The 13,549-nt window shown below is 40.4% G+C and overlaps 1 protein-coding gene across 2 annotated transcripts; it reads right to left on the bottom strand.

Moving 5' to 3' along the window:
* Positions 1-6,138: 6,138 nt before the first annotated feature.
* LOC139913109 (GTPase IMAP family member 4-like) lies at positions 6,139-12,956 on the bottom strand. Of its 2 annotated transcripts, none has more exons than XM_078281996.1 (2): positions 12,893-12,956; positions 6,139-7,068 (listed from the first exon to the last, which is right to left on the bottom strand). In XM_078281996.1, the coding sequence occupies exons 1-2, from the start codon at positions 12,915-12,917 to the stop codon at positions 6,338-6,340; spliced, it is 756 nt and encodes a 251-aa protein (XP_078138122.1). In that variant the 5' UTR covers positions 12,918-12,956; the 3' UTR covers positions 6,139-6,337. The 2 variants fall into 2 exon arrangements, with proteins under 2 accessions (XP_078138122.1, XP_078138126.1); XM_078282000.1 differs by lacking the exon at positions 12,893-12,956 and adding an exon at positions 7,234-7,250 and having other exon boundaries at positions 6,140-7,068.
* Between the last annotated feature and the right edge of the window lie 593 nt (positions 12,957-13,549).

Raw genomic sequence — 13,549 nt, 5'->3', positions numbered from 1 at the left:
GTTTAGCTTGAACAACAGATCCACTGGTAGGCACGGGTGGCAACCATATATAACCCAAATTTAAGAAACCAAGAGAGAGTGTCACAAAACTCCAGTTGAAAATTTTGCTTTGAACCAATGCAATTAAATTTGATATGTTCATTGCTTCAGTCTGTCTCAGATTGCCATTTAATTCGCAAGTCATCATTTTTGCTGTGAACAGCAGATGGCGTAAACCTCAGAAATGGTGGCTTTGCGTTTATGAGGTTTACGTCGTGTTTTTTCGACAAGAGTCTTATGACTTCTTACCCAGGACAGGTAGGAATCTGCACCTTGTGTGTGTGGATTGAGACTGATGTATCAAACATTGGATGTTTAAAGGGATTTCAAGATGAAATCAGCTCTCTGACACTCTTATCTGCAACTGTCAACCTGCAGCCCCCTTCCCATCGGGACCAGGTTGTCTTTGCATGCACAACAGGTCGTTGAGTTGTTGACAGTATTCTGTCCTTTCCATCCAAATAAGAATAACACAGTAAGATTTACCAGTAAGATCTCAGCTCATGCAGTCAAATGGACTTTGAAAACAAGTAGAGATTCTGTCCATGGTGCATGTGAGGTAATGATGTGTAGTTCTTTGTCTGAATCCGAGAAGAGGATTGTGGGAGGATCGCAACAAAGGCATGAAGAGTCATAGCTGAACTAAAATTTTCACAGTAATGCAACTCAAATTTAATTTTCTGAATTATATACTGCTCAATGAAGGACAGACATGATTTGTAGCAAATTTTGCACAGCTACAGGAGTGAAGCATCTCATCCTGACTGACCTGAATTTGCCTCCACATGATGTATGATCTATAGATGAAAAAAGCTTGTGTCTAGATTGAGTACAATTTATATAACTTTTACCAATACAAACATGCGTTCATAGGATCACATATAGAAACATGTTACTAATGTTGCATGTGTTGGAGGGAAACACAAGATGTATTTAATTTTGTTGAAATGCAGTGTGTTACCCCACCTGGTGGAAACTTTAGTGAACTACATGTTAGTTTGGTTTTACACAGCCATCATATGCAGCCTCTCTGGATATTCATATAATTGATTTGCAGTGGTTTTGATCCCAGGTTTGTGTCACAGCAACACTGCATAAAGAATCAATGCATTACACTGATGGAATAACTGAAACACAAGGATTTCTCTGTGTGCGTGAGTGTGTGTGTGTGTGTGAGAGAGAGAGAAAGAGAGAGAGAGAGAGAGAGAGAGAGAGAGAGAATTTCTCATATATCTAGAAAATGTAAATTCTGTTTTGTGTGTATATGTGTGCGTGTGTGTTTATGTGTGTGCATGTGTGAGAAAACAGAAGAAGAAGAGAGAGAGAGGCAGCATGCGGCGATGAGAAGGGGCAGAGATCAGCGCTAAATTCATAGAAACAAGGGCAGCAGTCGTAATTCAACGTCCAGGTGGGAACAGCAGCAGGGATGGGAGTAAGGCCGGCACCGACGATCAAAGAGCCAGGGCAGCACCTGTCCACTGCCAGGTAGAAACACTGCAAAGGAATCTGAGAGAGGAGAGAAAAGCAGCCGCACACACACACACACACACACACACACACACACAGTCGTAATTCACGTCCAGGTGGGAACAGCATCAGGGATGGGACTGTCATGGTGCTGACCGAAGCAGAGCAGCTAGATCAGGGGTGGCCAACCCGCAGCTCGTGAGCCGCATGCGGCTCTTTGCTCGTTCTTATGCAGCTCTTCAATTCACATCAAATTGTCTGTGTGTGTGTGTGAGTTTTTAACACACTGACTGTTACAGGCCATGCTATGTATACCACTGCTTCAGTATGAGAGCCAACCACTTCAAACCAATCATTTACCTTGGAAATGAAAAAAAACATGCCAGCGAACCAATCACCATGGGAAATGGAAAAAAACAAACTGTTTTTTGATTTTGCTGTTGAGCGTTCCGACATTTTCTTTTAAGGCAAGATCGCTCTAAAAATGGCAGGGAAATGTAAAAGTAAGCGCAAATATGAAGACGAACACAGGACGTTTTTAGAAGAGTGGGAGAGTTTATATTTTTTTGTTGAACGTAATGGCAAGCCATCCTGCCTGATATGCCAGACGTCATTAGCACATTTCAAGGCTTCAAATCTACAGCGTCATTTCAGCTCACTCCATGCTAACATCGACCAGGAATTCCTGAAAGGTACTGAACTTCGCAAGCACAAATTAAACACCTTGAAAAGTCAGGCAGAAAAACAGACTCAGTTGTTCCGAAAATTTGCCAAGCATTCGGAGACAGTAACGCTTGCATCATACGAAGTGGCGTGGAACATTGCCCGTGCTAAAAAGCCATACAATGAAGGCGAGTTTGTAAAAAAATGCCTCAGTGATGTTGTTGAAATCTTGTCTCCAGAAAATGACAAACTAAAACGAATGGTATCAGACGTCCAACTGTCACGCCACACTGTTGAACACAGAATATTGAACATAAACAATGCCATTGAGTCACAATTACATTCTGATCTTCAAAAATGCGAGTATTTCAGTGTCGCATTGGATGAGTCTTGTGATATACAAGACAAGCCTCAGCTGGCAATATTTGCACGGTCCATTTCAGAAGATTGTGTAATAAAAGAAGAACTCCTTGATATCGTACCATTAAAGGACAGAACCCGTGGCATCGATGTGAAAGAAACAATGACAGATGTGTTTGTGAAAGCAAATCTGCCATTACCAAAACTAACGGCAATTGCCACGGATGGAGCGCCATCTATGGTCGGATCTGTGAACGGGCTTGTGGGGCTCTGTAAAGCTGACAACACATTTCCCGAGTTTTGGACTTTCCACTGCATCATTCATCGGGAGCAATTGGTGTCTAAAAAGCTGAATTTAGACCACGTCATGAAGCCCGTGATGGAAATCGCCAATTATATTCGCACACATGCTCTTAAACACAGACAATTCAAGAATCTCATTGCTGAACTCGACCAAGGGCTTCCCGGAGACCTGCCGCTCCACTGTACTGTGAGGTGGCTTTCTAAAGGTAAAGTGCTTTCTCGCTTCTTTGATCTTTTGGACGCTGTGAAACTGTTCATGGAAGAGAAGCACAAGGAATATCCTGATCTCTCAGACCCCCAGTGGATTTTGGATTTGGCCTTTTTGGTAGACATGCTGTGTCATCTGGACAGACTGAACCTGGATCTACAGGGGAAGTTAAAAATGCTGCCTGACCTGGTGCAAAGTGTATTCGCGTTTGTCAACAAACTCAAGCTGTTTAACACACATCTTCAAAAGGGAGAATTAGCGCATTTTCCCTCTCTGCTAAAAGCAAGCGGACAAGCAACCGCCCTGAAAATGGAAACAGCCCGATATGCAACACTGCTTGAAAACCTTCAGGAAGGTTTTGCGGCCGATTCCATGATCTACAGCTGAAAAGGCCACATATTACTTTCCTCATTGACCCTTTTACTGCGGAGACAGACTGTTTAAAAGCCCCGCTAGTCACAGACGAAGCAACGTCTCAGATGGAGATGATTGAACTTTCTGAGGATGACAGACTGAAATCTGTTCTGAGGGAAGGGACCCTTGAGTTCTGGAAAACTGTGCCAATGGAAAAATATCCCAATGTCAAACGGGCTGCGCTCAAGCTACTCTCAATGTTTGGGTCAACGTACGTTTGTGAGACTGTGTTTTCTACCCTGAAACATGTGAAATCAAAGCATCGATCTGTTCTTACTGACACACATGTGAAAGAACTGCTTGGAGTGGCCACAACTGAATACAAGCCAGATTTAAAGAGGATTGTTGAAGGCAAGGAATGCCAGAAGTCCCACTGAGTCAAAAGCAGCAACATGCATGGTAAGAGAAAAACTTTTGTCACATGAAAGCAATTTTTTTGGCTCTGACTGGTTGGCCACCCCTGAGCTAGATTAACTTCTAGTGTCTCATTTCTACTGAACTAAATCAAACTGAAGTTGATCTGCACTGCACTGTGCTGGCCTGATCACATGCTTAGTTCTGGAGCTGCAGTGGAAAAGAACAAAACGTGACCAGAGCTGATCTAACATTATTCAGCATGTGAACAGGACAGACAAACTGAACTAATCTGTAATGCACTGCAGTGTTTTCTATACAGTGGTGGATGAAGAACATTTTGTCTCTCCTTGTTATGGTTCTAAAGGTTTGCAGTGGTGAAAGCACTCTTATTTACACATTTTCATCATTGTTATTATGGGTGGAAATTTTCTATAGCAGTCATGGCAATGACATGTTGCAGGCCCACCACTGCTATGTGAAAATAGTGGAAACACTGCTGCACTGCACTGCAATGGCCTGGTCCCACATTCAGTGTATCTGAGCAACAGAAAAAGGACAAAGCCAGCACAGTATGTGCAGGTACATAACCATATGTGAAAACACTGTAACTGTTTTTGATTCTATTTAATATTCTATGATTAACAGTAGCTACAGGGGAAATGTTTATAATATTAATAAAGATGATATACTTCCTACATTTTTATAGCAGCTTGTGTGTGTGTGTGTGTGTGTGTGTGATATCAGTGTGTTTGGGGGATTTAAAGGAAGAAACCTTTTTTGTCACATTTAACTTATTTATGTTTGCACCTGTGTTTGAAGCACTGCATTAAAACACCAGGCTGCTATACAATAATGTGCTACTGGTGCTTTATGAGTATGTGCTTCTGACCCATCAAACAACAAACCTGTCATCCTTTAACATCCACTCTCCTTCACATGTGTATTGTGTGTGTGTGTGTGTGTGTGTGTGTGCGCGCGCATATTTTTATTACAGTTGTAACTTTTAAAAAATGGCATGTTAAGCAGGTATGATTATTTATTGTACAGATCATTCCACACACTGTGTGTGTATGTGTATTTGAGAGAAAGATAGAGTGATGGATACTCATAAGATAACATTTATCCCATCATTTCAGATGTTAAACCATGATTTTCTGGTCATTTCCATGTTCTGTTCTGTTCGGTTAGAAACCTGTGTGCAATAATCTGATATTAAAGATAAGATAGCACTTTATTAATCCCCTTGGAAAATTCAATTACATAGAATATAGCACATATTATCATTATATTGTATTCAGAGATATTTCACACACACACACACACACACACACACACACACACACACACACACACACACAATCAAATATACTTCTATGAGGGGTCAATGAGAAGGATTGCCCAAATCAAATCTTGTTGATGTGAATTCAAAAGTAATTATAAATTATCAAAAGTGCAATTTCAATCAGTAAAAATACCACTGGTGTGTGCAACAAAAAAAAATGCATGTTATAAAGAAAGTGATGCAATATCATTTACAGCAACTGTGGCATTTTATGTGCAACTAAACAGCACAAAGCATCAGTAAAAATATTTGTCTTTTTACCAATTACTTTTACTTACTAGCTCATCAAAATAGGCCACTAACTTGAAAACAAACCCAGCAGCAATGAATGGAGAGCTCATATAATATCAGCTCTACACAATGTCTAATGTCATGTATAATTCTTATACATGGCAAACACTCACAAATAAACAAAGGAAGCTTAAGATATATTGAAATGATTGGGTCATTTCTCAGCCAATAAACGCAGGAGTTAGTTAAATGAGAATTAACATTACAACCATGTGTGAGCACGCAGACTTTATCCCTTCAGGGAAGTTGTGTTGATCACTTTCCTAAATACTTCTGCTCCTCTTGATATTTGAGCTTGAAGGAGGAACTGCTTCCTGATCTACAGCCATTTGAAAGTAATGGGACTGGGGCTTCAGAAGTGGCCTTAATATGTGTGTAATCTGGCAAATTAATGAAAACCAGTGCTGTTTTATTTCAGGGCATTCACCACTAGAACTCTCTAAGGCTCAAAGTACCTTACAATGCTTTGACCGATGACCTTTGAACCCTGTAGTAGACTTATTCATATTTCAACCTTATGAATTCTGTAAAGGATTACACATTCAATAAGATTTTATTGCAAGATCACTTAAGCACTGTAACAAATATTGTTTGTTATTGTAAATCTGTGTGGCACAAATGTACATTTGCTAACACCCATGAGCGTTAGCAATAGTCTACAAATGTGCATGTGATTACGAATTGTGACCTACAGGAAAGTCTCTTGTTGTTTCTTTTTTAGTTCTCTATCACGGTCTTCCATTAATATTTTCTTCATGTTTTCCATCTCCTTTTCTTTCTCCTCTCTCTGTTCTTTCTCTCTGCTTCTCTCTCCTCCTTCCTCCCCTCGCCTCTCTGCTCCTTCTCTCTCTCCTTCCTCTCCCTCTCGGCCTGGGCTCGTTCCTTTATTTTCCTCAGCTGTTATATATGATATGATATTTTTCCTCTAGTTTCTTCTGCAGTTCCTTTTGCTCTTTGCGTATTTGCTCCTCTTTCTCCTTCAGGATTCGTTGTTTCTCGTCTTCGATTGCCCTCTCGGCTTCTTGGAACATCTCGTTGGTGTAGTGGCTTCCTCCGTTCATCTCTGTTATATTTCTGATCTTCTTGAGCAGCTCGGTGACCTGGGAGCCATCCTTAATCTTATTATTGAAGACATGATGGTGGCCGTTACATTTGTCCACGAGTTCCTGCAGGTCTTCGCTGTCCATCAAGAAGTCCTCAATAGAGGTATCAAGCAGGTCACCATGAGTAAAGAGAACCATGCTGTATTTGTCGGCATCTTTACCAAAGGTTTCCTGAATCTTCTGCACCGTCTGCTTCTCTTCCTCTGTGTATCTGCCCAGCCTGATCACTACCAGGAACACATGGGGTCCAGGAGAAGCAAACGAAATGCATTGGGTCATATCTTTAACTGTTTTCTCCTGGGAATGCCTGGTGTCAAACAAGCCTGGAGTGTCGATAACAGCAATCTTTTGTCCATCCACCACACCTCTGGCCTTAGCGCAGTCTACAGTCATAGACTTAGAGCTGAACTTCGATTCAAAGGCTTTTCTCCCCAGAATGGTGTTTCCAGTGGCACTCTTCCCAGTTCCAGTCTTCCCCACCATCACGATCCTGAGCTCCTCATTGTTATGTCTGGTAGGTTCTGAGGGGAAGAATGAATAACATTAAAGTTCCCATATTTTATACTTTCCAGTGTTTTATTTTATGTCTTGAGGTCCATTCAAAGCAGTGTGTGTGGTGTCATGCACCAAAAACACTCTCAATCCATTTCTCCACGTTCATTTTCCAGCATCTCTCTGAGCCTTACCAAGAACAGGCTGTTTCTGTCGCTGTGTCTTTAAGGCTCATTAATATTAACGACCCCTCTGTTCTGATTGGCTAACCGTTTCAAGAATGAAACGTGAGACGCCGGGCCGCTACAGGTAGGGAAAACTCTCCGGTAATAAACAATGGCAACCGCTCAACTGCTTGGAAAAAAAACACTTTGTTAGTCTATTATTTCTTACAAAAATGATAATGAGCAAACCTTTGTGACGTCACAAAGTTACAGAAGTCCAAACGGCTCGTTTAGAGGCTAGCTTTTCTAATATGGATTATGTGGATTTGGCGACTGTGCATTTTGATACTTTCACCATGTTTAGATAGCACATCCAACTCCTTTATAATCAAAGAGGCAAGGGGAATCTCGTTTTCCACAATATGGGACCTTTAACTATATAGCTCTCATTGATTGACAAAACATAAACGATAATACAAACTTGTCTAAATTATAAATTCACTCTTAGTTTAAAATAGCTAAATTAAGTCATATTTCCTAATTGGTGATTTAATTATAGGAAAACTCTTAACATATATTTTAAATAAATGATGGAGGCAATAAAATCAATGGAAGCACATATCCACAGGTGCGAGTGGGCTGCCACCAAACCAACTAGCAATCTAACCAAGGCCTGGGCAGACAGTGTAGGCTATTTTTTACAAAATTAAAAAAAGACAGTCCACAACTGTCACCTTGGCCATCAGCAGAGGAACGGAAACAAAATGCTGCATTGCGAATGGAGCAGCCACACATGATTAGTTAGTAACAGATTTGTAAACAACAGTAACCTGACAGCTCATCTGCTGCCCTACACACTTTAACAGTAGGTACCGTTTTTACCTTGTGGTATTTAAGTAATGTTAGTGGAATTATTTATCCGATAACAGTGTCGCAGTGCTTCAGTGCATTTAACTGAATTGAACTGAGTTGAATTGTACATGCGCGCCGTGGGTCTGTACAGGATCTGTGCTTGTTTTCATACCCGCTTCTGCAGAATACTCAGGTGTAGCTCTCCCTCGGTCTGTCACCAGAGCGCTGTTTGATGCTAATATCGGGTCTGTCCGGGCCAAGCTGCTTGGTATGAAGCTTTTCCTGTAGTTATATTAATGGCGGATGAACATAAAAGATAGCATTGAGAATTGTCCAATCACAATAGATCAAAAAACATAAAAACAATACCAATTCGCTGCCAATAAAAGTGGGAGTGTCTGGGGTGCAGAGAGCTGCGTCCCGTTGAAAATCTGAAGCAACCAATTAGAGAGCAGCCTCAGGTCACCTGCTTGCCAAAAGTTGAAGGACTTACATACACACTCATTTGGCCGGCGACCTTCACCCAGGAAGTATATGTATTCACACAGATACAATTTGGAACCAATTTTTAATGAATGCTGACAGGCGCTGACAGACTACCAGGCGCATTGTACGAGTAAACAATTTTTATTTTATAATTATTCGCATTATCTAATTAATTTATGTTTAACATGTTTAAGTAGACTTTCTTCTCTAGTTGGAGGGGGGCGGCGCCCAAGCGCCCCGCATTAATGAACCGCCACTGATCAACACTCTAGGTATTCATAAGACTTTGTACCATACACCTAGACTAACCCTAACCCTACACCAATAGAGAGCCTAAGTCCCTCCCCTTCCGGTGGACCACCATGGGACCTTATTTCGGAAAAAATATGTACGGTAGTCAACGGCGAGAGACAAATAATTGTTTGATCCCGTTTGAATTGTGCCATGAATTACACATATGATGTTTTGTCAATTTAAAAGATAATTTTGCAAGTCAAGAAAGTCGCAGTTTGTCGTAAAACTGTTGAACTATAAGACTGTAAAAATACGTAATTAGAAAGACTACACACCCAAAAGTCGCGCAAGTGACGTAACTTTCTCTCTCCACAAGCTACCCAGAGCCGCTGAAGCTAAGTCCCTCTCAGATAGCAGTAGTATTATACACAACCTGGAAGGTAGACAGTAAGAACTGATTTAAACTGGTTTAGGATAGTTTTAGTACAGTGGGGGCTAACGTTAACGCGATGCCTGTGTGTTTCGTATGTTTCGTTCCATGTTGGTGTTGGTGACGTATATTGTGCGAGACGAGAGATGTAGTTCACTGAGCGGTTTCACACAAAACTAAACGTTACTGTACTGTTTTACAACAAACTGCGACTTTCTTGACTTGCAAAATTATCTTTTAAATTGACAAAACATCATATGTGTAAGTCATGGCACAATTCAAACGGGATCAAACAATTATTTGTCTCTCGCCGTTGACTACCGTACATATTTTTTCCGAAATAAGGTCCCATGGGGGACAGCGGAAGGGGAGGGACTTAGGCTCTCTATTGCTTTGAGAAGGCCAAAATATGTATGTGAGCAGCCACTACTGAGAGAGCAGATCATATGGTGTTATCAACAAGTAATGAACTGAATAGTTGTCTAATGTTCAATATGTGTAGACCTATAGGAGAAAAGATTCCTGCCCTCTTAACAAAATGGTTCTATATTGATATCAGAAAATGTTTTTAGGAACCCTTTGAGAAAGGTTCTCTATAGCACCAAATGGCTCAAATGGTTCTACATAAACCCCCTGGTTCTGTAAAGAACCCCTTGTGAAAGGCCCAAATTTAGCAGTATTGAAAGAACATTTTAACCACACTGGGTTATTTACTCTGATTAACCAGTTTTTTTTATTTAATACATTTTGTTGTGTTACTTCATGAAAAAGTAACTTGCAGTCTAGAGGAAGGTTCCACAGAATGTCATAATAAAAGGGACAGTTGCTATCTATCAGAGTTTCTTTACTAAGTGAAAGACTACATCAGTGAATTCTTCTAAATTTATTATAAAAAATACTGTTTTACTCTATAAGTTGGTAATGGAAGTGAGTTTACCAAATAATATATGTTGGGCCTTGATAGGGGCAGGTTTGGTTATTAGCAATCAATTAATAATCATGAAATTATTAATATTCATAAAATTATTGACGGGAGTCAGTATTAACGGGGCACCACCCTGGAATCAGGGACCAATAACCGAACCTTCAATACAGTCTCAAAATGGCTGTTCACCCCCAAATGACAGTGTTTAAGTACCACTGTACATTTATGAGTGAACAGTGAAGGGTGAATTTGTACACAGGCCCTCACAACCAGCCGTTATTACAACACATATGCACAAGAAATCACAGACAACTTCTCTTTAAAAGTATAACAGAGTTTATTTAACTTTAGCAATATCAATCAATAATCAATAACACTTCAGTTAATCAACAACTAGTACACAACTATAACTATATGTCTAACTAGCAAGCATAAAGGCACAAACAGCATATGGCACGTATGCGTGTGTGTGGGGGGGGGGGGGGGTGAGAGAGAGAGAGAGAGAGAGAGAGAGGGAGAGAGAGAGAGAAGGCAAGATGGCGGACGTGACCACGTGAGTGGGACGTCTCGTGAGAGTTCAAAATGTCGGCTGTGACCGCGCAGTTTGAACAAAGGGGCTTTGAAACCAAGATGGAGTTGGAGTTAGGCAGCTAAACCAACACCATCTAATCCTTAGGTAGCAATGAATGTGTAATGAGACGTGGGTGTGTGTGTGTATATGGTGGTTAGTAAGAGAGAGAGAGAGGGAGAATAAGGGGGGAGCACTCAGGGTAAACCTAGAGATTCTACTCACCGTCTAGAGACACAACAATAGCTTTTTACCACGCAGAAACTCGGGGTACGACTTGAAAATAGTACACCGGGTTACTGGTCTTTGAACTGGTAAAATGCAGTATATATTGGCTCTATACGGTGGCTATTAACACAGATGCAAGCTCAGCGGCATGCAATAGAACACAATCAGCTTTACATTAACACAATCAAATCAAGCAGCAAGCATAATGATTGAGGTATCTTCACACAGCCTAATATGGACGCGGCGGTCCGATGCGCTTCCCAATAAGCACAATTATAGCTTCTGATCAGTCAAGCTTATTTAACACACCTATTCTAGTCTCTGCCCAGAACCAAAGCCCCGCAGATTTAGGCTTTTAATTTTACATGTAGGCCTTTCCTTTGTTTAACCACATGGCCTGGCCCAACATATATAAATGAATCCATGTTACATTCCTATTGATGTGTGTTTCAGTCCGTCTTATCGATCCGGTGGGTTCTCCCAGGCGGGTCGGCGGAACCGTTATCTCTCCGTGTACGGAACAACGGCCAGCTGGCTTTCCTCGTAGGCAGGAATCCATGTTACATTCCTAGGAGGACGATTGATAAGTGTATAGTACAAGACCTCTTAATACGAGCCTCTCTACTTCTCCTGTTCACACAGAGGGAGCTGACTGGGAGGGATCGAGAAGCCTGTCACTCAATCATTCATCTGACCAATAGAAGAGCAGCAGATCCACACAACTCCAAAGCCCCGCCCCTAATGCGCTTGTCGAAAAAAATGCAGACGTAAGCGTTTCTGAAGTTTATGCCATCTGCTGTTTAAACCAAAAATGGTGACTTGCGTTCACATGAAGAATTAAATGGCAATCTGAGACAGACTGAAACAATGAACATATCATATTTAATTGCACTGGTTCACAGTTTCAACTGGAGTTTTTTGACGCTCTCTCTTGGTTTCTACAATTTAGGTTATATTCAGCAGACAAAACATTGAGGTCTGAGGTTTCACCCGAACTCAGGTTCCGGAAAGATTGTAAAATAAATCACGATCATTTTAATATCAAACACAGACACTGGTGTCTCTGAGATACGTTACACTGTTACACACGTTTGATATAAAATTATTGCAACAGTTGTGAAGGCATCAAGTGAATTTGAGATGACAGTTTTGAACCATTGTTTCACGTTTTTAGCAAAGGAAAAACAATTCTATGCAACAGTTAAATGATCTCAGAGATGCTTGAGTTTCTGTGTCTGAGGTTAAAGATTATTGTCATTTACCTTTACCATTTTCGCCACTGAGAAGATTCTTCCTGATTTTTGATGGAACCTCTGAGCTGGATAGCGAAACGTTTCAATCATTCATCTGGTCTGAATTTAGAATTGCTTTATAAATTCAATAATCAGACAAATAAACAAAGTTCAGATTATTCTGAGGTGGAACTCCATCCCCCCTTGCATTTTACTCTGCACTGATTATAAGTGAAAAACATTCTTACCTTATACACTACATCGGTCAAAAAAACTCAAACCTTCCCTTTAAAGTGCAAGAGTATCCCAGACTATGTCGCCAGATTATATTATATGAAATTCTTGATGGTCACCAGGACAGCACAGGCCAAAATGGAAGATAAAATGAGGGAATGTCACTTGCAAGATATCTGATGTCCACTATGCTCATGTGAAAGAGATAAGGCTGAAAAAAAAGATAATAAAAGTATCTTTCACATGCCACCCAATATATGCCTGTTACAGGTCTGTATCTATCAAGAGATTACAGTTAAAATTGGTTTCGCCACTGATCCCTATTAGAGCTCATATAGGGAAGAAATGAATCCGGGTTATTCTTGATTTAAGAGGCTAGATGTGGCCCGTGGGCCGCCAGTTGCCCATCATTGATGTAAATCAATAACATAATAAAAGTTTCAGTTAATGTTCCTTAGAGTCTTTTTAATGAACAATATGAATACAGTATATTGACTTACCATATTGGGCATGTTTACTGGACATGTTTGGGTTGCAGAGTGCAGAGTAGATGTGATGCTGGAGTGTAGATGCAGAGTTCAGAGTCTGTACACAACTCTCCCTGTTTATGTAATGGCTTCATGCACCAACCCACGCCCATATATGGGTGTATTATGGACAGCAAAGCATAGTGAAGAGTTACCTTTCTGCTTAGATGTGTGTGTGTGGTTAGTTACAGTAGATTATTTTATAGATTAAGCCTCAATGGGAATGTACTGACAGCACAGTTTACATCCTTGAACCATTTTCTACCATTAGTATCAAATCCAGCTCTGGCTTTATAAATAGAATAGAGGCACTTGAGCTGACTAATGGCCTGCTATAATCATCATGACATATTAAAGATAACCAGTCATGTTTGTTTATTTGTTTTTTATATATAGCCCTTTATTACAAGCATGTCTCAAAGGACATGCTTGTCCTCATTTTAATGAGCTCATTAATTAAACTATTTAGTGCATTCATTATCAATTATTTCAATATGAACATACTTGTCTTCCCACAACAAATGGGCAGTATTAATATTTTACAGCATTAAGGAATTATAGTTGTTTCAATAAAATCTGTTTTTCCGTATTAATATGCAAATGTATGCAATCAGATTATCAGATTGTATC

This window comes from Centroberyx gerrardi, chromosome 3 (genome assembly GCF_048128805.1).
Source record: "Centroberyx gerrardi isolate f3 chromosome 3, fCenGer3.hap1.cur.20231027, whole genome shotgun sequence".
Classification (NCBI taxonomy): domain Eukaryota; kingdom Metazoa; phylum Chordata; class Actinopteri; order Beryciformes; family Berycidae; genus Centroberyx; species Centroberyx gerrardi.
This window is presented reverse-complemented; position numbering and strand designations above follow the sequence as displayed.

Bases quoted from the DNA above. Each gene is read 5' to 3' on its own strand.
- LOC139913109 (XM_078281996.1), bottom strand. From the start codon at position 12,917: ATGTCCAGTAAACATGCCCAATATG. The intron at 7,069-12,892 runs GTAAGTCAATAT...TCTTCCCCTCAG, and splicing joins CAGTAAACATGCCCAATATG to AACCTACCAGACATAACAAT.